The sequence below is a fragment of the Ixodes scapularis genome, unplaced genomic scaffold, assembly GCF_016920785.2.
Source record: "Ixodes scapularis isolate PalLabHiFi unplaced genomic scaffold, ASM1692078v2 ptg001708l_1___fragment_3__unscaffolded, whole genome shotgun sequence".
NCBI lineage: Eukaryota > Metazoa > Arthropoda > Arachnida > Ixodida > Ixodidae > Ixodes > Ixodes scapularis.
Window position 1 is genome coordinate 305,471 of NW_024610188.1, and position 25,996 is coordinate 331,466.

The 25,996-nt window shown below is 46.0% G+C and overlaps 1 protein-coding gene and 1 long non-coding RNA gene across 2 annotated transcripts in view; both read left to right on the forward strand.

Moving 5' to 3' along the window:
* The window catches only part of LOC120851103 (carboxy-terminal kinesin 2-like), a 63,637-nt gene extending 38,858 nt beyond the window's left edge, over window positions 1-24,779 (forward strand). The window contains exons 11-16 of the mRNA XM_040223657.3: window positions 17,479-17,757; window positions 18,134-18,298; window positions 19,996-20,134; window positions 20,651-20,790; window positions 22,597-22,746; window positions 24,323-24,779. Of these exons, the coding sequence (XP_040079591.1) occupies window positions 17,479-17,757; window positions 18,134-18,298; window positions 19,996-20,134; window positions 20,651-20,790; window positions 22,597-22,746; window positions 24,323-24,382 (933 nt within the window). The 3' untranslated portion in view covers window positions 24,383-24,779. The remainder of the gene's footprint in view (window positions 1-17,478; window positions 17,758-18,133; window positions 18,299-19,995; window positions 20,135-20,650; window positions 20,791-22,596; window positions 22,747-24,322) is intronic.
* Window positions 3,517-6,095, forward strand: LOC120851104. Its single transcript, XR_005718242.1, has 3 exons — window positions 3,517-3,576; window positions 4,555-4,659; window positions 5,951-6,095. It is a non-coding gene; the product is annotated as an uncharacterized LOC120851104 (long non-coding RNA).
* Window positions 24,780-25,996: the final 1,217 nt, after the last annotated feature.

Genomic DNA, 25,996 nt, shown 5'->3' on the forward strand with positions numbered 1-25,996 from the left:
CTGGAGCAATTCACGACCCTGTTTTTGGAATAAAAAGAGAACCATCAAAGTCTACGGCAGTGGACTCTAAATGAAACTCCAGAATGCTGATAAAACTATCTACAACAATACCAGTGGCAGACTGCAACTTCACTAGATTATCATCACACCACCCCTTGACCCTTTTAACAGCTCCGACTCATGCATAGAGTAACATAAGTCCTTAATTGATGTCTACAGTTGTCACATCGCACTTTCTCCCATGATGCGGATTCAATATTTCAATCAATTGCTCATAGTTTTTGAGTGACATTGGACTGTTGCTCCACTCAGGCATTTCGAGATAAAAACCGACAACACCTTCTGCCAAGCTCAATTTTCGTTCACAACGATCTTAACAATTGCACCAGGATGGGATTGTTACAGTTGTGCTCAAGGTATCAAGAACGTACATTTAATCCGGCTCCTATGGAAAAAAACGGTTGTAAAGAATGTTGTGTGTGTGCCTTACTACCTTGGAATCTCTCATAACTTTATATCAGTGGCAGAGAGGTTCAGTGTGAATTTAGTTTTCAAAGCTCAGCACGAATTAGAAAGGTTAACCTCCTTTTCGGGTGGTCCTCAGGGGTGCCAGAAAAAAACACGTATACAACACGTGCCGGAACTATTAATGGCGTCCGCCTCAATTATCTCTCTAACAGTCTTATCATTGTGCCTAGCGAGAACAGTTGAAGAAGCAAATAATGGTTTGCACCTGCAATCATGCGTGATTTCAATTGACTTTGCAGAAAAAGAGATAGTGTACTTCCGGTCCGCGGCGGGGCCACGGATTGGTTGAGATGTGGTGCGGTGACGCAGTGGGTATCTACGCTGAGGCTCTAGGATTAAATCAGTTCAAAGTAGGCGCTCTGTGATGTTCTTCCTCTGTCTATGTCTTAAAGCGCAATCATGTTTTCTCACGCACAATACCAACTCGCCCAACAATCAGCAATGGTTGGAGAGTTCTGAGGGAGACCATGCGTATTTTGACCTCTGGTAATTGTGTAAGCACACCGTCCTTGACATTGGACAGTGATATGAAGAGTTTTTTGTGTCTCTATAAGGTCTTGTTTTGTGGGTTTTCTAAGAAGTGTAAGGGCTGTGCTGGAGCTGTAGTTGCCTGTTATCGCATGTGGCTGGTCAGCCCTCAAGCGAGGTCATCAGGGTGGCTGGTTGGTGTGAATCATTTAACTACGTCTGGATCATGAATCATATGGGTTCTGTCTGAGTGTCCGGCTCTCGGTAACCTAGTGAAGAGGAGGTGTTTCGTTTTTGGTGGTGAGGGTTTTGAGGTATATGTAACAACGTTCGTTGTTCAAATAAACTACAAACGGCGTTTGAGACTTATTGTTTTGTCCGTTTTTTTTATCGTTCCGTGTCTCCGTTTTTTATGGAACTTCTACATTTATTGATATGTTTACAGGAGTAAAAATGAAAGGGAAAAGGGCACACAGGCACCAATGTATCTATTCATTTTTTATGCATAATATAGTAAATAAAACTCATACAGAAGCAGAAAAACAAAACACCAATATCCCCCCCCCCCCCCCCCCCCCCCTAAAAAAAAAAAAAAAAAGATGGCGGCGCCGGCGGCGCGCCGGATTTATTGTGCGGCGGCGGCGGCGGCGTGCTGGCTCTGGGGATTCCGGCGGCGGCGCAGGGCGGCGAGAGCAAAACAGGCGGCGGCGGCGGCGGCGGCGCGGCGCGGCGGCGCACAGGTCTAGTATGATCTCTATGGAGTTATTACAATAAACGCTAGAGGCTCAGCTGGCGCTAGTGTGCTGTTGCAAATTGAAGCAGACAGCATGCAGTCAGAAATTGACTTCTGGTAATGCATTTCTATGGGAAAAAGCGAGTGCATTTTCTCTCTGCGCTCGATCATAAGAGCAAATATCATGAATAATTTGTACACACTAGACACATTGGAACATTTCTCAGTCACGCAGACGAAATAATTGGTCAGTTACAGCATTTTTATTTGAAATTCGCGGCATTAAAAACGGTGTTAAAACCGCTTCGTACGTGTATTTATGTGCACTGTCGGACACTGTTAGCGCGAACACGGCGTCGACGCTTTCCATCACGGGGGATATACGTGCCAGACGAACGAACGACATGTGGAACACCAAGAGAGACGGCAAGAATTACGCAGTAACACTGGTTAAGTAACTCCTTGTGCTTGCAGACGATCAAAATAAGTTGAAAGTCACGTAATATAGTACGACTTGCTATAAATAAGTACTGCTTTATCCTTTCTGCTCATGAATATGTGCGAAGATGCTTGTTCTGTGTTCAAATCATCATCGGCTCGCTCCAAATCATTGCAAATAGGGAGAAGCCAGAGGACAGGTGCGCGATAAAAACTGCCCAACATAGGAAATAATAAGAAAACACACGTACTTTCGTAGCCTACGTACTTTATTATTTACGTTTCGAACGTTTTTTTTAACCGCTCGTAGAGATAAGCACCAGCGGAATGCTGGCGAACTTTGAACCCACTCTACATTCTTTTCGATCGTTATTTTGCTTAGAATCGTCGCTCGTTTCTACATACCTGCCATGGAACAGAGGTTTGGGCCTGAAATATAGCGAAGTTTAGCATCGTTCAGTGGTAAAGGAAAAAATGCTGTAACTAAAGCAATTACTCTTTCACAATATTAATAAAGGTACATACTACCCGGTACAACCGAAATAACAAAAGTTATTAATGTTATTTTCCGGCAACGAAACAAAATTCACGCGCGTTTTCCCATAGGAATACACAGGAAGACAGAAAAAGTAGACTGCATGCTGGGCATGCTGTCTGCTTCAATTTGTAACCGGAAGTCCGGTTACAAATACTCTATGCTCAGCAGCCTCACCAGTTTTATTTTAAAATTAATGCAATGATCAGAGCTAAGTAAATTAATCATAACGTAATAAACATTGTATAAAATAATTCTTATATTAGTTAAGTTATTTGTTAACAATTTGTACTCGAAAAACAAAACAAGAAGCAGATAGGTTCAGTCATACTCTCGAAACCCAAGCTCGAAACCGCTCGACCAATCCAAACTCTCATAAGGTTTGTCCGCATATTCAAACAATTTCGCCGTTGTTCCTAAAGGCGGCGTGCGGCATTCTCCAGTGCACGGGAACGGGTACCTCGGTTCAGTCGTTTAGTCAGTTTAGTTGGTTTAGTCGGTTTAGTCGGTTTAGTATCAGTCGTGCCGTGTGCCTTGTAGGTGTCCCTGTACGCCGTGGCCACTTCCCTCCACTGCGTCCTCAGCAGGATGAGTGCGTGTAAGTACTGCGGCTTCAAATGCCCCGAAATATGTCATAATTTTTCTTCGAGACTCACGCCCCTCGCTTTCCTGGTTTTGACTTTTAGCATTTTCCCAAGCGTCTCATACGTTCGCGCGAGAAAAGTTGACGAAACTTCGTTTCAAACCTCGTCCTGGAACTGCTACAAAATGACGGCGCTTGTATTTGCCGGGCGCAACTCACCCTGTCGTGTTTCAACTTGTAGCTGGGAGCTCGAGCGGTCCGCTGGGGACTACTCCAAGCACCCAGAGCAAAGTAAGTACTGTAATTTTTTTTCCCTGCGCTCAATAGCTGCTTTTTAAGTTGCTTTGTAACCTTGTTGACGTTCCCTTGAGCTACTACGTTCTGTGATTGTTGGTGGGCGGTCACCTGCGGTTATGGAATTGTAGTCTGTCTTTCGGCTGGTAGTAGCAGCAAGTACTGTACACCTAATAACGAAGGCTCCCTCCTTGTAACTTCGGTTGGTTTTCAGAGCTTGTAGGTGTTGGCTGACACCGGAGCCATGTTGCAGCCGTGTGCGTGCAGAGAGACCTTACCTGTAATAAAATGGTGCTGCAAACAACTTCACGGAAGCGCAGCAGCGAAGTGTGTGGTGTATGTAGTACCTCACAATGAGTAGTTTCCAAGGGCAAACGCGGCCTCCGAAAAGCTTGGACGCCGAAAGGCGCTTGAAAACGAGCGACTGAAAACTTCGTATCAGGATGCTTTGCCAACTCTGAAGCCACGACTTTAATATTTGCCGCCATTTACTTGTACTTTGAAAGTACATTGTATTTACAGTAGTTTCCTTCAAGTGCTTTGGACCCGGTGTACTTGTTACTTTACTTCAAGTACATAACCTCTAATTTGTCTTGTACTTTACTTCGAGTACTTTTTAGAAGTACATTACCCAACACTGACATTTGTGCTGATGCAAGGATCAGCTGTTTTATGCTTATGCTAGGATGGCTAGACTATACATGCCTCTCACGTGACGCCTTGTGGCATCGAACCAGCCGCCATGTGTCCATACCGTGCTCCTGTGCCCATACCTTCTGTAGCAAATATTTGGCATGAAATGTGTTCTTCTCGGCAAGCCTTGACGGGAAGAAAAATATTAACAGTGTGAAATGTGTGCTGCAGAAGGTACGTGCACAGGAACATGTTATGAAGCAATGATGGCTGATGTGACATCATTGCAAGCTGTGTATTGAAATTAACTTCCAGCATCCTTGTTCCCCCTGCCTGTTTCAGCCCCTCTCTGGAGCAGTCCCGAAAAGGACTTTGAGGGCACCAACCCCCACCAATCGTCTGGGCAATCCTATCCTGAAGCGTTCGGAAAGCCTCAAGGAGAACCTGGTAAGACGGTGCCGTTTGTTGAAAAATCTTAGAGGGCAGTCTAGTCATCTTGGATCAACTTGCTCTCTGGGTTCTGCCTTCACTAAACATCGGCCCTGCTCAAAAAGTGTCTAGTTGCTTAAAATGCCAATTAAAGCGAATGGCTGATTTGATCATTTTGAGAAGGACTGTTAGAAACAATCCAGTCTCCATTATACGCCACTCGTATAGGTGTTGGTGGAATATGAGCTGTCTTGATGGCTCCTAGGCCAGGTGCCAGCCTATGAATAAGCTGGTGGCGGGTTCCACAATCTGATGGAGGCCTGTTGTGGAGAAGGCACTGTGTAACTGGGATTTCACCTTTCACGAATAATCAAGAGCCCCAGATGGTTGTAGTTAATTCTCGGTACTCCACTTGGGCATGTCAAATGCCCTTCGTTGGTTTGCCGTGTAAAGCCCCCAAATTCGACTTTAAAACGGTGTGTTCTATCAGCCAGTTTTCACGGTGATCTGTAACGTTTGGCGGTTACAAAAAACCGAAAGCGTTGTGTTCATAGGGAACCATATAAAGACTTCAGCCCCCCGGCAGGATTTCAACTTTCCACTTTGATTGTGAGCCAAGTGCTTTACCGACTGAGCTAGTGAGGGACAGCGTTTGCTCTCAACACGAAGAGAGGACTTTTCGTGCAACATTCGAAGTCTGTGCTCCTCGCGGCCTTGAAGGTGCGTGGGCAGTGTTATCCTGCACCATCTCATGGTGTTTGTCAGAAATGGGAGCGGATCTTCAATACAACACCTGCTTTGTAGCATGGCAGTGCCATTCAGACGCCTCTCTTCTATCATGGCCAGGGCTGTGAAGCCATGGTGGAAGAAAAGAGGTGAGCTTGCCGAGAATGTAAGAAGTGGCAGAAGCAGCAGAAAGAGCCTTTACAAGGAGCCACACCCCGCAGACTATCGCCAATAATTGTAAGGCCATCACACGTTCTGTGCTTACAGATTTTTGTCAACATAATTAAACATGCATTTTTTTTTTTATGTTTGCTGGAAGGGGCTTACTTTTATCACCACTCTACAATGTTTTTCAAGGTTTGGAATAATCTGGGACAAGCTTCTTCCACAAAGCCCTCGACTCATTCCACTTTAGCAGAGCAAGTTCTGGGTAGGAGAAAACCACCAATGATGGCGCACAGCGAGCTTTGTGGGAAGGGCTCGTCGTGCTGTTTTAAATCTGTAACACACAACTGTAGCATTCTCAACTGTAGCAGAGTGATGCCAGGAAAGATGGGCGAATATATAAGATATTTCCTTTTAGGACCACCACCCAAAACGACAGAGGGCTGCTGCTCCCACCTCAGCCGCCACTGCGGCAAAACAAATCGTGGATCTCAAGAAGCGCCTCCGGCGATCGAGGTCAACCTGCGACGTCGGCACAGCACCATTGACATTGGCAGCATCCAGGACCGGTCGGTGCACATCTTTGCTGCTGTAACCATTGAAGTGTGGGCTAAGTCACGCTTGCACCTGTGATACTTGAAGATCACTAACCATTTCTGATCGGCTTGGCATATGTTGAGAGTCTCGTTCGCAGAAATTAAGTGTATCCTTGCATTTAAGCGCTCTCTAGTGCAGTAGCACCAGGGGTAGTTGCAGCAGGCATTCCAATGCGATAACCTTTTCTGTTTTTCTGAGCTGGCATGTTGACTGCAATAAAGTACAAATGTCATTTATAGGATAATGCATGTCTGTACGTCTAACAGACTAATAAATATCCACTCTGTAAACAGGAAAAATGCTATGTGTGTAAGGATATCTGGAATGCAGCATTTCCATGCAGCAAATTGTTTTGCTTGCAAAGAATCCTGCTTCCTTCTCAAATGAAAAATGGTCAGTTACCTTTCATGCTAGTACATACCTAATCATGACCAACATTGCTGGAAATGCAGGACCTGCTGTAACAGCTGTAACTTGGGATTAATCGCCTTCTGTGCTTGCGAACTTGGGGACCGAAGATGAGCCACAACGTGCACAAAGGGATATTGGGGGCTCTTTCTAAATCACTGCAGCACAATGGAGTTGGCAGGATCTAGCTTCTTTGATAGAGGGAGTGCCGATGCTTGCATCTTCGCACGGAAACCGCCTAAACCAGCCATCTTTTAAATTGGTTGATTGCTGAAAGCTGTGAACAGTGTCTTGAGCTGCAAGACATTGAACAGCAACCCTTGTTGCTTTTTTTCAGCCCTCAAGGCCAGTGGTTCCACCTCCACGCTTGGTTCCTTGGCCTCCAAGCACAAAGGGTCTACCATGTCCGTGGCCCCCTCTGCCCCTAAGAGCAAGGGCTCCGGCAGCTCTGCTGCCCTGGCACCGTCTGCAGCGGGCAAACGCAAGCCGTGGGACCTGCAGGGGAGGGTCAAGGACCTGGAGGAGCTGGTAAGCTCCCTGGCCGGGGACAAGAAGGAGCTGCAGATCCTCCACAAGGAGAAGGAACAGCAGGTTGGTAGCACCTTGCTGACGTTCCGTTACACTGGACTAGTCCAGTTTGTACTCAAGCTTTTCTATCTTCGGGAACCCATACCTGCAAAGAGTGTGGAAGCCTACGGACCATATAAACAATCATGCACCTACTATGTTTCGTTTACCCTTGAGCCTTGACTGCAGCCAAGGCTCAAGCGCAAGATCTCGGCTTTCAGACATTCTTCCACAGGATGAGCGCTTGTGCTAGAAAGGCATTCCTGAAAGCAAGTGGCATGGATGCTAGCTCACACATGATGCTTGGCTGCAATCTCTGCTGAAAGGGCCACTGAAAAGAAAATAAATTTTTTAAACAGTCTGGTTGGGAGGGAGACTCAAATCAAAAAATAGATTTTACGCAAAAAATTTTTACAGCAATATTGACGGCGCGGGATTTAGGTTCATGACGTCTCAGAATGGTCATACTCTTTCCACCTGAATTCTCCACCTCAACGTGACGGTCAAGCCGATCCACCCCTACTCCACACGCTCGAAATGCCAAGAGAGAAAACAAGTGGAGAGGAGGAGACTACCAACTCAATCACACCTTGCGCCGTCAACATTACTCTGAAAAAACGTTTTCACATAAAATTTATTTTTTGACACGAGTGTCCCAACTAGGCTGTTTAAAAAAAAAAATTTTCTTTTCAGTGGCCCTTTAAACGGACACTGCAGGGTATTTAAGGGAGGGCAGTACCCAAAAGAGTGAACTTCAGAAGCTTCGGCTTAATATGAGTGAAATTTACAGTGCATACTGGGTTGCGAGGCAGAATGCAGTGCAAAGTTTCATCTGTGTACAAGAATTGTGATAAAAATTAGTGGTTTCAATTGGGAACACAGATATTGTTTAGGAAAGCTATTTTTAGAAAACTTGGATAATAACAAACTTTTTTCTTTACTAGATATGCAGCGGAATGCCTAAAGAGGGCAGCTGTAAAAAGTTTCCAAAATGTAAATTATTTTATGCTAACATCGTGCTGAAAAATCAAATCAATTTCTTGCCTTTTATCTCGTTGACAAAATCTTAAACATAATTTATAAAAGACATCAACAAAGTAAGAAAACAATGCCACAGCGGCATTGCCGATTAAATTCCACTTAAGATAGTTTTCCTAAACTGAAATTCATGCCAAAAAGTGGAGCGGAGAAAAACATGTTCAAGGCGCTCTAACCTCTACCTTTTCTTTAGCGTCAATGGACCAAAAATAATTTATAAAAAATAACCATGCTGTGTAAACAAGTGAAACTTTTTTTGAATACTCTCTAGGATGTAGATGGATGTCAATATGGCATTCTTTAAAATCAACTTTTTTGCAGAAATCCTTTTTTCTCTGTACTGTCTTCCCTTAAAAGACACGTGCAAAGGAAAAAAACATTTTTTTTAAACAGCTTAGATGGAAAAAGGATATCATAAAACGATTTTACAACAAAGAAAAATATTTTTAGAGCTATATATACGGCGCTACAGTCAAACGCCGCTACAACGACCGCTTCTACTACGAAATAGCCCGTACAATGGGCTATTTCGTTGCTTATCTGCTTTATTGGGGTCATTAAAGTGTGCGACGGGTATAACGAAGTGGCGTGTATAATGAAGAATTATCGCTGTCCCACACGCTTCGTTACACAGGCATTTGATTGTATACGAATTTGTAGTTGGCGCCGGCAGGCGCCGCGGAAAAGTGGCCCTTATTTATCACGTGGCGGGCCCATATTTGTCACGTGGTGCTTGCGCTCTTTCAGAAGCTTCCTATGGCCTCTAAAAGTAACTTATTCATCTTTGTTTGAAATATAACAAAAAAGACTAAGATGAATAAGTAACTTTTAGAGCCCAAAGGAAACTCCTGAAAAAGCACAAGCAGACGTGACGCTGGTCAGATGACGGCGGCAGCGCCCCGAAGCAGACGAACTTGTGCGACGGTGGCGTGGAGAAATGCATTGAAGTGGCGTCATACAATGCTTGGCGTGCGGCGGCGCACAGGCCTACCACGTGACCAGCGACGGCTCCTGCGGGCGCCAACTACAAATTTGTATAACACCGTAAATATATCTCTAAAAATTTTTTTCTTTGTTGTAAAATTGTTTTATGATATCCCTTTCCCATCTAAGTTGTTTAAAAAAAAATCATTTTTTTTCTTTGCATGTGTCCTTTAAGCTCGCCAAGATATTTATTTGTACACGACGTGACCCAAACTGCCCAGAACACAATTTGTGGCTACAAGTTCATTTTCTTTCTGCCCGAGAACCGTCAATAGAGAACCGGCCGGTTTGAGTCGGTGCTCGCTTTCTTCTCCGTGGTCACGTGCTGTTCCCTGTGGTTTAGACACAACCTCCAAACATAATCAAAGCCGTGGGTCATTGAAGGCACACTCAGTGCTAAAAAATAGACAGAAAATATGATATCCATTTTTTGTGGCTTCTAAAATGCTGCAAATACGTTAATTAAAAAAAATATTGCACAGCCAAGTGACTTCTGGTTACTTTCTCCTCTATTTCTTCTTCCACCCTAGTCCAGTTTCGGTTTCGAGCAGTTTTTTTTACTTTATTAAAAATATGCGACGCTGTAGCAAAATTTTGATTGGGTAGTCTTCTGTCACCATAAAAAATCACCTGGCAAAAAATTTAAAAAATATTGTTTGGGAGTGTTAGTAACCCTGGGCAAATGCAGTATAGGTAGTGTTTTTGTCACATAGTTGAGCCTGCAGTTGACTCCAGTTTGCTGAAGTTGTGCTGCGGAAAAGGTGCCGTGTAACAGAGCTTTCGGATGCACGTCAATGGATCCCCAGGTGGTCGAGATTAATCCTCAGCCAGATGCCCGTTGTCGGTTTGGCACGTAAAACCCCCAAATTTGACTTTTGCTGAAGTTGTACTTTAACTTGCAAAACCTTTTGAGGTTCTGAGCACTTGGGTATACCTTTCAGTGCATTCTATACCTTTTTCTTTAGTAATTGATCCCTTCAAATCAGGAATGATGTCAACTGGATAAATCAGGCTCGTTGTTAAAGCAATATTCGCCTAGTATGACAACACTTAATTTGTTGCATGACTTTTAGTGGTGCATTCTTTTGCTGTCATCTCTTAGTATTTTTCATTGGGAGGAATTTTCTTTTTTGCTTTGTTCCCGTAAAGGCTAAAGCTCCAAACTTGCCTAAATCTAGAATGCGTTATGGCAGCATTTTCACTGGACATCTAACCTTTAGCCATTATTACTCAACTTGAGCAACGCCTTTCTTTATTGACCCGATGGATGAGTTTTTTCCGGAAGATTAAAGGGCTCATCTTTCAGTACTTGCTCTTGTACACCTTGCTTGTCTGTATTTCTTTGCCCATTAAAACGAAACTTTTACATCAATTTTCTGTGTGCTGTTTTGCAAGTATTGTCTTCATTCTGACTTCAGGTGGAGGTGCTGATAAAGGACAACTCGGAGCTGCAAGTGCAGCTAGAGCATGTCAAGAGGCTGACACTGGAGAATGACTCTCTGAAGGAACAGCTCAGGTAAGAATTAGAAAGTGCACTTGGGAAGACTCCAGTTCCTGTCATATTTGTTTTTATGCTGCCACAATGTCGGCAAAGTTAGTTTCATTTAGTCAAACCGCAGCAATTTGTCGCCGTTTTTATTGAGAGGGATGAAGTCCAAGCAAACTTTACAATAAAAAAATACTCATCTTCTCAGATACTCTACACAATGCACTTTGTTGCCTGAAGCAGTGATGCGATTGCTGCGCCAATTGCGGCAAACTGCGCCAAGGGGCTAACCCTGCTACATCCTGCTACATTTTGCCAAAATATGGGTAATCTGCGCCAAGCCTGCGCCAAGCCTGCGCCAAAGGATTAAATTTGGTCACCTTTCAAAAGTGAAACTAAACAATACCGTAATTGAGCATGCGTGAGCTAGGTGGCGCAAGCGGCCGCCCGACACCAAGTACCCTGCATCAATGGTTCATCCAATCTTTCATGTTTCTTCCCGCCGTCTCTCGTTTCGCGCTCTCGTCTCGCGTATTTTAAAACTTTTTCAACGATAGACGTGGGCGTGTACGGACGCCCAGACGGTACCGCGCCAAGCACCAGGCCAGCCATTCCGTCATGCTGTGAAACGAAACCACGTTGTTTTTTTTTTGTTTTTTTTTTTGCGCTGCACGGGAGTTACTTAGTGAGCTGAAGCACTCGCTCCTGAAAGCAATGACCGTGGTCGCGCGACGTCGGGTGTTGTTGTCCCCCACGTCGCTGCAGATATGGTGCTTTTTAAACTGAAATGTATGGACTGCCGCATGTTCATCAACATTCCCGTTCTTGTTTAAATCGTACGCTACTACGAAAATCCCTCTTTAACTCAAAGAGTGCTGTGTCGAAGTATTGATTACCTAGGTTTCCCTAGGTAAGCTTTTTTTTTTCTTTTTGAGAGTGACTTTGGTACGTTAAAAATCTTCTGCTAAAGAAAGTTGGTGAAGAGTAGTGAGCTAAAGCAAAGAAGATTGTGTCTGCACGCGGAACCCGCGCTTGTTTGTCTCGAGTTCAGTCGTTGCACAATGGCTACTTTTACATGAATGCGATCGTAGCGCATCGAATCGAGCAGGGACCAATGACACGCAGCCTGTGTTTTTACTTCTTCCTCTTCTACTCAACTGCTACCAATCAAAATCGTGAAATCTCGACTCGATGCGCTACGGTCACATCCATGTAAATGCTGCCAAAGTGCTGCAAGAACTTTTTGACTCTAGCTCGCGATCTCTTGCATCGATGCGCTCAGGTTATTTTTTTCTGTGTTTAGCTTGTACCTTGCCCTGTCAGCCTGGCAGGCACGTGCCGCTGGACTGTTTTTTGTTTTTTTTTTGCCGTATGCTGGACAGTTACATCGCTACATTTCGCATACAATTTTGGGAACCAGTTGGCGACGGAGCGGAGCGGAGCGGAGTGGTATGGTTTCGGTTTCGATCGAACAGCCACTCCGCTCGCGCGATGAAGCACGTGCAACTGCAAGCCTGCCAAAGTTGCCCTCATGTGCATGCGAACATGATTGCACGACAGAGGCACGAGCCGGGACGTTTGCAATCTATGATTTCACGTTTGCTTACTTTTGACGAAAATCTGGCACGTCGGGAAATAGTGAAACGGTGGCAAGCAGATTTTCGGAATTGTTCGGGAACGCCTGCAGCACTGTACACTTGTGGGATGTCTCAGTGTCTCTGTTGAGACATTGAAAGTGGACATTCATTAGTGACCGAAAATAAAGCGAGGCTTGCAGCAGCCTTGTAGAAAGTTTCGCAAACAAAAAGAAAAGCACCCGCTTGTCGTAATGCACCTTGTCTTGTGTACAATATCGCATTGCACTGCGTGTTTCGTCACTCGGAGACTGCTTCTATTTATTATATTATATAACTAGTCAGCCTAAAGCTATGATATTTACTACTAAGCTGATCATTGTAAAACAAATTATAATATATGCAGTTTGGTTTTTATTTATTTATAGTGGGTACAATTTAACTGAATCATTGCAAAATATGTCATCTCATTGGCATTTCAGTTACATGTTGAAAGGCTCCCAGATGGTCTAGCTTGACCATGATTTGTTTATTGCAGCGAACAAAGTGCCCTTTGTTTGTCCAGCGCTTAAAACAATTATTTAATTTTTCTAAGAATATCTGCTCCAAAAGCCACTTTTGCTGCTACAAAACACTGTTTTGGCTGCTCCGAAAGGTGCTCCAAAATGGTTTAGGCCAATCACATCACTGCTGAAGGCATGCTAAGAATAAAGTTGTAAGCTAATGTGTCAGCTTTCACCTTATCCTGGTTCTCTGCCTCCGAGCCGGTGACATTTTCAAAAATAACTTGGTGCAACAGTGCAATTAATATATAATGTAACCTTCATACGCATATTGTGAAGGGATGTGCAACACTATGGTTATGTTGTACAATGTCCCATGTGTCGGTCCTTTTTATCCTAACAGGCACAAGACCAACGAGGTGGCAAAGGTGACAGCCGAACTTGATAGCACCATGACCAAGCTCGGGTGCTGCCAGAGAGAGAAGCAGTCCCTACAGGAGACGGTGTCTCAACTCACCGGGAACTATGCAGGGCTACGAGCGGAACACTCGGCGATGCAGGTTTGAGATCTCCATTTTCTGCCTGTTGGTTTTGTTGCAGGGTGCCAGAGGCGTTCTGCCTCGGAAATGTACTAATGCAGAGAAATGCCCCTGGAGGTTTCATTTCTGCAATAGCCTACTCGACAAAGGGGATTCATCACGCACCCAAATGCCCTTCTTTGCTTCACCGATTCTAGCTAAGGGGGGACATGGGTCAAATTGAATGGCAAATTCCTTAAAAATTAATTGTTTTTTGTAAATGGTGTTTTTAAAGTTTACTGCAGTTTTAGCAAGTTTCTATTTTTGTGGATCAATATTAGTGTTATAATAATTTTTAACATCTATGCAGGCTGAATTTGCATTGAAGTTTATGCTAATATGCCATTTTCTCAAAGCACAAATTTTGGGCTCTTTGCAGATTTGCAGGAGGTATATCTCAGCATCTAGGACAGATAGAAATAAAATATATTTTTGCAATATGTTGCTAAGTACGTGAGGCATACAATGTTGAGAGCAGATTTATTACTACAAGCCTAGGAAATTTTTCAACTCATTGTTTTATTTCTTAGTTGCAACACACTGAACACTGACCTTCAATATGTTTAAAAATTACTAATAATGGTTAAATCTCTAAAGTAATTCTAACATTGTATTCTTTATACTTTGTAGTGTCTAGCCTTGCATTAAACATAATGTTTTGTTCAGTCAATGTTTTTCTGTTTCTGAAAGCAAAGGAGTTTTATTTGAGGACTGTACTGCTGACCGAGAAACTGGCCAGATATTTGCAATCGACAAGAAAAACTGAACAAGCTTGTGCACTTTCATTCAGTTCCATCAAACAAAAAGGATGAAAGCTCCAAGGCCAGTGTTAATTTTTAAGGGCAATTAATTTAGCATGACTGAGCTGTCGTCTTCCTAGTGGATTTTTTTTTTCATTAACCAATATTTGCGAGGTTCTGAATTGTAATTGTAAGAATATTAAGGTAAGAGAGTACATTTATTTGTGTGTACCCAAGCATCACACATCGTCCTCAGGTTGTCCCTTACAGGGATGTCCTGTGGATGTGTATAGGATCTGTGCTGCTAGCTTATGTTACTCCAAATCATTTGGAGCTCCCTCAATAGGATAGGTTTTCGAATCTCCTGTTCTAGGACATCTCCAAGGTGTGTGTTATCTGAATCTTGCAATGAATCTCATTCCTTGTCTAGGGCAAATGTTAATTATGTGACTATACTTCGTTTCAGCTTCCGTCCGAGCGCAGCCAAAGCTACGTGCGGCCGGAACCAATCACATGCCGGCAATAGGTCATGCGATCTCGCCTGCACTTTTGTATCACTCCGCTGCGCCGCCGGTCGGCCGCGCGGCCCGCGCTCGCCGAGTATTTTGTCTGCTACGGGTGTATCAACGATATCGTCTGCTACAGCTTTAAAAAGTGTCCTTTAACGTTCTGAAACTTAGTCACAGGGGATGTCAGTACGTAGGCTGGCTGCTGGCATCTGTGTCGGAGCTTTCCACCTGTTCGGCATAGTTTCGAGTTGTAAGTACACGTTGCAAGGTCCCCGATGACCCGGCTGTTGATGTTTCCTTGTATTGTTTGGATATACCAGGGCTCGAGGCGCAGTCCTTTCCACCAGCTTCTCGGCGTTCAATGTGATCGGCAGGTAAAGGGGTGCCCTGATTTTGCCGCGTATCTGAATTGCAGTGGCCCGGACGTTTTGCTTGTTTACAACGCATCGGTACGACGCGGCCGGAGTCTCCTGCCGAATTTGAAAGTAGACATTCATCACGACTTCTCGCGCCTGACGCCCAAAGGTGCCTTTGCGAAAGGACGTTTTGAAGCGACTCGGTGAGGAAAGCAGCGAAGCACATGATTCGGCGATTACGGGAACGAAATCACACAGAAAAACCGAGCGCTGCAGCCGTGTTGCCAGCGGATATATATGTTTTCACCAAACCACATGCATTTACATATATTAATAGAAATATAAACTTCAAAGATTTGATTCCTTTAGTTGCAAATCATTCTCAGCAGTACACATCTGGAACATTGTGCAGTTTTTACGCACAAAGCAGTTATTTTAAAAGAAATTACTTTTGTGAACTACTTTGTGGTGCGTAGGAATGCTCTTCTCGAAGTTGCGAACCGTCCCTCAGCCTTTGGCTGCGCTCGGACGGAAGCTGAAACGAAGTATAGAGCTTCGGTTTTGCCTTGACTTTGCTGCACATTAAAGATGTACAAAAGATTTTTTCTTCGTGAAAAAGGGACACCAAAGGTGCACCTTTAGGTGCAACGTACATAACATTGCCATCGGACTCACTTGCAATACTTTTCGTTTACGCTGTTTTAAGTAGCCTCTGTTTAATTTGCAAGGCCCTCATAACATTGTCGCAATCAAGGATTGGATGCTTTTGATGCCCTTGGGACGCTTTTGTTGATGCTTTTCTACGTTAGCTACCTCCACGGGTGCTATAGATTTGTTTAATTCCTTCTGTGCGTGCTGTGGCTTTGCGGTGGTGCAGCTTCTGTGCTGATGAGATTCATCTGCTTGCAGCTGCTGCTTCAAAACGAGCAAGAGAAGTGTTTGCGGCTTGCAGAGTCTCTCCGCCAGAGCCAGGAACGGGAGGCAGAAAAGGACCAGCAGCTGCAGGACGCAGAGATGATGCGTCGTGACCTGCATAACACGCTTCAAGAGTTGAAGGGGGTTGCACTACGGCTCGATAACTTCCTGCGCTATGCAGTTAGGGTTTTTTGCCGAGACGAAGCTTCCTGGTTCGTGCTCGATTGTGCAGATGTTGATTATCACAACGGATCCACTGCATTAAGTACCATAAATTTTGCATCCACTATGACGTGCCTTCCTAAGAACAGTGGGTGCACATCGATGAGGCAAGCAAACTGGATAGGATGAAACCACTATAGCGAGGATTCTCACACTGGGTTTCTAGGAGCCCAGGGTTTCACAGGTTCCAAAATTTTCTTGGCCACAAGTATAGTTTCAGCGCTATATCAGAAATTCTGAGCCATTCATGGATGCAAAATGAAACACGCCCTATTTTATGTCCAAGGTTTTCAGAAACCGACCTTATACATAAAAGGGGTTCTTGGGCTCTCAAAAAGAGGTTCTTTGGCTCTTGGGTGATGCTTATACTGGTATTGTCATTTGAGGTGCTGATGTAGTGAAAGTTTACCGAAGAAGTGACTTCCTTAATTGGGTGGTTCTCTGCTAGGAAACGTTCGTGCCTCGCCACAGATTATGCTTTCAGGTAACTTTGATGAAGAGTGTTCACTATTGCAAGTTGCTCGAGAACTGCTGAATCTTTGTTTTTGAAAACTGAAAGCTGCTGTCTCGTGAATGTCGGTCTGCTAACCTGTTGCGCAGTTTGCGTGCCAGGGCTGTTTCTTGTAAAAGGGAGAAGCATAGCCTTGTGCACAATCTAAGAATTAGCAATATGTCTAATAATTTGTTTATTTCCATCTACGTTGACGGTGGAGCTCGAGGGGAAAAGCTGTGAAATACAGCTTGACAAGACACTCGAACCCGTACATAGGCACAACAGCAGAGGTCTAGGAAAAAAAAAAAGTGCTACTTCATGCAAAAGTACAAAACGGGTGGGTAATATACGCACACAACAAACAAATAAAAAAGATTGAATAATCCTGGAAACATTAAACAAACTGCCAGATCACTGGCATTCGTCATGGCATACACCGACCATTGTTTCATATTGGAGTCTTGCGTTTCCCCTCAGGGAAACATCCGCGTGTTCCGCCGGGTGCGGCCAATGCTTCCCTCGGAGGAAAGGGAGGGCGAGCGTCCGAGCCACATCTCGTTCCCAGACGAGAAGACTGTGGAGCTGGTTAAGCCAGACACGGAGGTGAGTGCACCACTGGCTGTCTTTAGAATACACAATTATTAATGTGGACAGTCTACCAGTTGTAAGATGCAAAATTTTTATGCTATCATGTTAACTAGATAAAGAAAAGTTGTGCCCTAATCTTGCATTGAGATCATGGCACAAATACACGAAATAGTGGCAGTGTCTGCTGCTGACAATGACTCCCTTGTTTCGTTTAAAACTTTTACAAATTTTTTTTCCAACTCAACCTGAGTTGCATCTCGATGTAGAACTCCTGCACCTTGTTGTCTTTCTTCCGTGCTGTCTCTGATTAAACGAAGCCAGTTTTTTCATAAAATCGCAAAGTATCATATTTGCGTGACCGACCAGTTGCGTTCCTTTCTATAAGCAGAAGGTGATGGCGTTCCCCTTCGACCGGGTCTTCCCGGGCTCCGCGACCCAAGCGGAGGTCTACGAGGAGGTGGCACACGTCGTACAGTCTGCGCTGGACGGCTACAACGTGTGCATCTTCGCCTACGGCCAGACGGGATCCGGGAAGACCTTCACTATGGAGGGTCCGCCAGACCTGGACCTGGGCTGCCCAAACGACTCGCAGCTGGGGCTGATCCCCAGGGCCCTCCAGCAGGTGTTCATGTCGGCACAGGAGCTCCAAAACACCCATCAGTGGGAGGTGGGTACTTCTACGTGCGTAGCATTTGTAGGGCCAGCTCTTCGGGGTTTTCGTGTCCGTGGCACGTAACCTCTACGTTGACGTCACGGTGTTCGTAACAGCTGGTGTCTGACAGTGTTGCTGTAGCTATCAAGAGTCCCAAGAGAAGCTTTGATGGGGCAGTAGTGCACTTGGATCCAATAACCGCCGATCAAAGTGTGGTAAAGCCCATGTGCCATAATTAAGCATCTTAAACCTAGGGCAGTGAGTGTAACTCTCCACTGAAAATCAAAGCACAGCCAAACAACCATCTACTCTTTACATCCATACTGTCCGCAATCAGCGGCACTGTTCTGAGCATCAAATCTGACAAGGGTTCCTCGCGTGTGTCTTCTAGTTCACAATGGTGGCGTCATACCTGGATATCTACAACGAGAATGTGCGAGACCTCCTGTCGACGCGCCCCCGGAGCAAGCAGACCGCCTGCCAGATCAAGCAGGAGAAGGACGGCTCGATGATGGTGACCAACGCCACCAAAACAACTGTCACTTCTCCCGAGCAGGCAAGTGTGGCCCTTGTTTGACCAAGGTCACCGATGAAATTTGGGTTTGACAGCGATAGCTGTTATGGACTCTTCCCGCCACTGGGAATGACATCTGTTATGTTGTGGTTAATGTAGTAGTTGGCGTAGTAGGGTGTCCGTCGATCCTGCCAAATTCTTAAGAGTTTGCCCGCCGCATGCAGGAATCGAACCTAGGTTCGCTGTGTGCAAAGCTTAGGCATTACCATTGAGCTACGTCGTAGCATTAACAACCCGCTTTATACTTGTGGTTTATGTTGTACTGTAATGAACGGCCGTCCTGGAGACCCTCAGGTGTCCAAGCCCATAGACAAGCATCCGCGGCAGAGCGAAGGGGCTAATGAGCGACCTTCCAAAAAGCAAGCAGACGTGGGAAGATGTCCAGGTATTTCGACATTGAAACCCATAGGGCTCCAAGGTGCCGATGGACGACAGTCTGCGGCGAGACGAGAGGGCAAACAAGCGGCTTCCCTCGAAGCCAACAGACATTGGAGGTGGTCGACATACCTTTTCCCGTACTTCCCAGGCTGACCCCCTCATGCCGAGTGCCCCGCACCCAATTACCTTCCCGTCGGAAGAGGAGGCAGTGGCACTAGTGTTGTGGGCTTCGCACCGACCCCTCGGGGTACAAGGGGAGACGTCCTTGAGACGGCTGGTCTGCATGGGGTTGGTGGCGTGTGTGGGGGAGGAGCCAACTTAGCTACCCGGAATTCCTCTGTGCGGAATGTAGGGAAGAGTCCCGTTAAAAGAAGCGGATTTCTTCGGGACTTTTCGTCTTCACATTCTGTATTTCTGTCCTCTACAAATGTAAACCTGTTGTCAAAAGCGGCCCTGCTTGGAAGCTCCTTCTGCCCGATGCCCTGGTCGGCACTTGGCTCCACCAAAACCCAACAAGGATAACCCCAGAGCTGTTATGTTACCCAATGTCCACTGCTCGCGCTCTCTGGAAAAAATGCGAAGAAATGGCCTATAACAGAATGTCGTATCACTGTCAGCGCCAAAAGCTTGTGCCGGGAGATGGGGTTTCTCATGCTCCTGAACAAAACGGAACAAAATGGTCACTTCTATTCCGTTTCGAATGCTTTTGTTTGAACGCGATGCCGATGCCCACTGACTTTGCCGTGACGTGTCTCGCCTGTCACTGTGACTGTACTTTGGATTAACGCGGGACTGCTCAATTTCTTGGTGGTCTTGAGGGAAACTTTGCGAATTTAATTTCGATATAGGCTCTAGCTTTATTTCCTGTGAAGCTTAGTCAAAGTTGCGCTGCTCATGCACCATGCAAAAGACTGTGATCACTGCAGACACAATGACAGAATTATTATCGTGCAGACATGCCTCAAGCATGTTCAAAGCACGTTTCTCGTACGTATGTATGCTTCAACGTGTCTGCAGACAGTATTTCATACAATGTATTAGCAATACGGCTGCGGCTTGACAACGTCTCTTGGCATGAAGCAGTTCCACAAACAAGGGAGACGACTGGAAGTGTTTGGCTTAGTCATGCATAGCTCACCTAGGCTTCAAAAGTTGTGCTTACTGCTTTACAAGAGAGGTAAGCGGGTAGTTCCATACATGTCAATTCCTTGTTAAGCATAGTGTTCAAAGGTGCAAGAGATTTACTGTATGAACTCTGCTATGGCCGATTGTTTGATTGAGCTTGTGCAATGTTTGCGTAGATCTACGAGCTGCTCCGGTGGGCTCGCAAGCATCGGGCTGTCGGGTCCACCCAGTGCAACGAGCACTCCTCCCGCTCGCACTCGGTCTTCCAGCTCCGCATCACGGGGACTAACCGCCGTACCGGTGTGGGCAGCCGAGGTGGGTGGTCCCCAGTGTGGACACCGTTCAGTATTTTTTGCTGCAGCTTCGCTCCTGGTTAGCTGACTGGTTTGCCTAATGCACGAGACAGTAACACATGTTTTCTACAAGGTTGCACGAAGTTCATTAGTTTACTGGAATACAGAAGTAATTCATTCTTGGCAGAGCAGAATTTCTTTTAAGGCAGTTAAACAAAGTTCAAACTGCCCTAGAAATAAACTGTTAAACAGAGTTTAAGTTTCCTTTCTATTATACAATCTCCATCTTGCAACCATTACTGCTTCTTGAGACTTTTATTCTCTTTGCCCACTGTACACGTCCGTCCTGTTTGTGGCACCCATCTAACCAGTTCCTGACGACCTCTTTTTCATTGTGCAGTATACTTCCTTGCACTGCAATTCAATTGTTTTCCAATAAAGTGCCACAGATTAGGTGAAATAGTTGCTGAAGTTTGGGGCCTGCTGATGTCCGCTGCCACATAGCAATAATCTCCAATGCTGGTATGTGTATTTGCAGGCCTGCTGAACCTGGTGGACCTGTGTGGCAGCGATCGGCTAGACGAGTCCAAGGCGGAGGGTGCCAGGCTCCGGGAGACCCAGCACATCAACCGCTCCCTCTCGAACCTGGGCAACGTCATCCTGGCACTCTCCCAGAAGGTCTGCAATTTGTCTTCTATAAGCAACCTCCTTTCCGAATATGAGTTGGCTGCAGAAAGGCAACGCCTTCGAGAAAATATCTACAAGAAAATGGGCACATTCAGTCTGCTTCTCAAGGGTTTTCCTGTGCTCTCAGTGCAGTTGGGATGCGAACATCGCACATAGGAACATGCTACTATAGGTTAGTCTGTTGCAATGTAAGGTTAACGGGAGCCTCTCCCGCCAGGCTCTTCCCCAGGATTGGCAGTTTTCTCATCTCGGCATTCGCTCTGCTAATGTGGAAAGACTACTTTCATTTGGTTACTGTATTGTGAAACAAACTATTACTAAATTGAAATGGAAGTGGCATCGGGGGAGCACCAGGGGGAAGCAAATTCTTTAAGTAGACGTGGGTGCTTGGAGTGTAGTTGAGGAGCAGCCTTCTAGATGTTCCTGTCCGTTTAGTGACTAAAGCGCAAAGCTTGTGCACTCCGGGGCATGGACTCTCACTTAGTGACGGGTTGCTCCGGACTGTAACTTATTCTCAGGGGTGGAACGGCTGCGACATTTGCGCCATTTTGCGCCAGACGCGTGCAACATGCAACGTGTTTCTGCAACATGGCGCCATCCTGCGCCATGTTGCAGAAACTGCGCCACAGCCAATACCTCGCGCCATTATGCGCCAAATCGCAAAACGTGCGCCAAAAAACTTTTTATTTTGTCTTAGTTTCGGTTTTTATCGACTCGATTGGCAACAATGAGAGCGTTTAGCCTGGTCGGCCTTGCGATCCTTTGTTGTGTTTATTCCCCCTGTCTATCCCAAGTCGGAAGCGCGCGAAAAAAAAAAAAAAAAACTCGGATTCTAAGCGCTACACCACCTGCGACTGGATTGTTATTCTTCAACCATAAGCGGTAGGGCAAGTCGGCCGAGGTGAGGTCGAGTCGTTAAGCATCAGATTGCATGAGGCTTTGCGGCCCGGGATCCGGACGTCATCCAGTCGAAAGCAAATGAGCGAAAGATTCCTTTTAGTACTTCATCCTTAGGAGTTGGAACCGCATTCTCGCAGATAAATCGTGATTTGATAGAACTGAAACGCGGTCCGATCCGAAACCTTGCCGGCCAGCAGCTCTTACCTTGCCGGCCAGCAGCTCTACTTATCTGCTCGGCGTACTTTAACCTTGCTCCTGCTTCTCGCTTCAAATACGATAACTTCGTTAATCGTAGCCTGCTGCTTCGATATCGAGTTGCACAATAGGATAAACTCGAAATTTGTTGCCCTGCTCCTCCGTGCAACTGGACGTCCGTTGTTTACGCACGTCACGTGGTTCGCACATATAATTACTATGTCAATCACGGGTGGGTTGTGCGATAAGCAGTGCTGGTTTGCATCTTGAGCATCTGAAAGCCACTCAGAAAATATCAAGGACGCTATCTTCAGAAACATAGAGTACTTGCTTTTTGATTCCCATTAAGGCTCGCAAAGTTTCAAGTTTTCGCATCTATTACACTGTTATCCCATCTACATGGGTCCCTAACCACTGATGTTCATCTCTGCTCCTAAGCACAATTGAAATTGCTCCCGTGCTTGTCTAAGACACAAGCTGAAGTGCAATGCAAACTGATCTGAGCTGCTCCTAGCCTGCTCCAGAATGTAGTTTTAGCTGCTCCCAACCTGCTCTAAAACAGCTGTTTCAGCTGCTCCCGTGGCTGCTCCCAAGTACATTTCATGAGTTCCACCCTTGTATTCTTTCAATTGAACTGGAATGTAAGTGGTGGTAGAATCATTGTTTTGAGCAATGGTCATTCCTCTTCTTTGGCAACTACAGGCGGAACATGTGCCATACCGCAACTCCAAGTTGACCTTCCTCCTGATGGACAGCCTGGGAGGGAACAGCAAGACCCTCATGCTGCTCAACGTCTCTCCCCGTGAGAAGAACCTGGCAGAGACGATCAACTCGCTGCGCTTTGCCACAACGGTACATACTTCTTTGCGGTTACGTCCCTCTAGGGCAGTGGTTCTCAAACGGGGGTCTGCGAAGCATTCTAGGGGCCACGAAACCCTGCCTTATCAGTAAAGCCTGGCAATAAGTTTTTTATCAGGTTGAGAAGAGACATTCCAATTTTTGGGTAAGTTTTCTAATGTGTATATCAGTGAGAGAAGTATACTTCACATTAGTCCTTAGTTATATCCATTTATAAAATCATTATCGTAATTAACATATACCTTTCCCTACTCCTCACCACGAATGGGGTCCTCCATCATTCCTGCCGATCCACGGGGGTCCGCGAAACATCAATGGTTGAGAACCACTGCTCTATGGTTTCGTTAAGGCATGGCGTGTTGTGTGCCATGTCCTTCAAGATGCAGGTGCCATGGTTGTGCCAAGCTAAAAAGTGGCAAAACAGGTCCTAGTCAGGGGCCAAGACATGCCAAAAATAAAATTGGTACTGCTCAGACTTATTGCAAGCTCCAGTAATCCTGCTAAATTTGTTTTGAAAATGGTGAAATAGTTTCGTGGATAATAAAGCAGTATAGCTATCCGCCCCATTTGAAAAGGCCGCCGTGACTGGTGGGCTGGTGACGTCGCCAGCCAACTGCACGGCGTCCTTTTGCGTGCATTCGCAGGCTTAACTCACTTGGCGTTTCAAGCTTGTTTCCTAATTTACCGTCCGCGTTTTGAGCTTGTGGTCTGCGACAATTGTCCACAGCATCGCTCGCTTCGTCAAAGTTTTCGACACTGACCGCAGCAGCGATGAAAGCGATGTTGGAAGCTGCTCATTTGACTATGACCCGCTGGCGACTGCGAGTCGCGGACGAGCTCGCCGTGGTCGGTGTCGTCCGTGAAAATCTCGCAGGATCATGCAGGGTGGATTGGGGAAGGTCATAGGCCGGGGGCAAGAGCGAGAGTATCGTTGGGGTAGCAGAAGAGCGCAAGCGGTTTTGATCGTATCTTATCGCGGCGAGGCGAGCTTAAGCAATGAGCGTTTTTAATCTTGGGTCTGTGGGCAGTATGGTGACTAACTTGGGCAGTGTTGCCTGGTCGCCAGATGAAAATTATAAAAATTAGTAAATTGATTATTGCAGTTACTAAACCTCTGAAAATCAGAAAACTTGGTGTATATAATAAGTAACCAATAAGCATTTGAAGAATAATCTATCCATTTAATTTTCGTGTCCTAGCCCTTTTAAAGACTTTCAAGCAAGATGTGTCACATTGCAATGGATCATTCAGTCTTCGCCCTTAAAGCCACACGTGCTTGATTGTGCTGCACAGATTGAAAAATGTTCTCTATTCTTTGTACCCCTTGCCCTCCTAATCTTTCATGTCCATAGCTATGACATGGCATATTTTATTAAATGTGTATGGCATTAGTTAGCCTCTACACCTTGAAGAGTTTAGGCACCAGTGTTTAAGGTTTATGCCTACAGCTTGAAAGATGTAGGCATCGGTGTTTATTATAGCTGGGGTACTGGAAAGTAAAAATGGGTAAATCTGCAAGCCTTGTAGAAGATTGTTCCATGTGTTCTTAGTCTTCCTCTTCTGTTTGTAGGTGAACCAGTGCGACATCGGGACAGCACATCGGACTATGCAGGCCTCATCCCATTATTAATGGCCTGCTGCCATTTCATCTTTTTATCTATTTTTGTAAACAGCCGGGTAATGCCCAATGGATCATCTTTTAACTAGCGTTTCAATCTTTTTTTAGTCTAGTGCATGTACATACTGGCAGTTTTTATGTATAGTATATTTTTATGGATTTTATGAAGTGTTACGTACTGTAACCTCATGTACATACTCATTGTGTCGCGATTTTATGAAGTACCGATTTTATTTGACTTCCTGAGATTCTCATTTTTGCAAGGTTGGGCAGACACTTCAAGATGGATGTGTCTACTAGATCTGTTCTTTCAGACACATCCATGTTGGACAGACGGCAGTGCTTTTTGTTTAGTGAGACCTGTAGACATCTGCAGAATCGCTTGCTGCATTGCCATGGGATATTGCCGCGCGCATACTTGCAGAAGGTTCTCGTTTATTCTTGCTGCGAACATAAGTTCTATCGTTTATCCCTGCTTTTGTTGTTCTAGAAAGTGCGTGTTCATTCTCGCCCCGAGCGCGCTACGCTCGAACCTTCCCCGCCGAATCTTCGAGACAGTGACTCACTCTAGATAAGAGGCCGCCCGCGACCTTGTCGAGTCAGTCTCGCCCCAGCGCTCGATTCTGCTGACACGCCGACTTCGACGCCCGCGACGCTCTGCTTTCTTCTGTTTCCTTCTTTATTTTTGGCACAAGTTCGCCACATTAAACATTTATTTATTTCTGTTTATTTCTTGTTTATTGGTCACGACTCACCACCCGTGACATTCTGGTGGAGGTGCGGGGTACCGCATGTTCGTGCAGCGCAGCCCTCCGAGTTCCCGCAGTACAAGTCCAAACCCCAGCTCCGGAGGACCCGACGAAGACCAGATCGAGACCCGGTCAAGTCGCCGCATCCGAGGTCTGCCCCCCGGAACACGGACTTCTGCCACCCACGACCAAGCCGAAGACAACGATGGCCAACCAGGCGCAGACCCCGGCCGCTTCTGCCGTTGTGTACCTGCCGATCGCACCCAGGACTCCAACGCCTTTCCACGGAGACGTCCACGAGGACGTTGAAGACTGGCTGCAACACTACGAACGTGTAGCCCGCCACAACGGATGGACGACTGAACAATACCTCCACAATCTCTACTTCGCGCTTGAAGGAACTGCGAGGCATTGGTTTGAAAACCACGAAGCGTCCTTCACTACGTGGGAGTCCTGCGCCGCGGAGTTGAAGCGAACGTTCCTCAACCACCACCGTCGGCAGCGAGCGGAGGACCTTCTCCAAACAAGGGTGCAGGGCCCCAACGAAAGCGTGACTAGCTTCGTAGAGGATGTCATGCGCCTATGTGCCCGAGCCGATCCGGAGGCAGCCGATGAGAAGAAGCTCCGCGTCCTCATGCGTGGCGTGAAGGCTGAAATTTTTGGGGGCCTTGTCCGCCATCCCCCGACAACCGTCGACGGTTTTGTGGCTGAAGCCACTAACATCGAGCGAGCGCTGTCGGCCCGAGCAAGCCATTACCATCGACTCGCCGGCGTGCCTGCTCCTCGAACCGCCGCATCTTGCCGACTAGACCTGAACGCCACCGGTGTCGACGGCCTTCGGGAAATCGTCCGCGACATCGTCCGGGAGGAGCTCCGG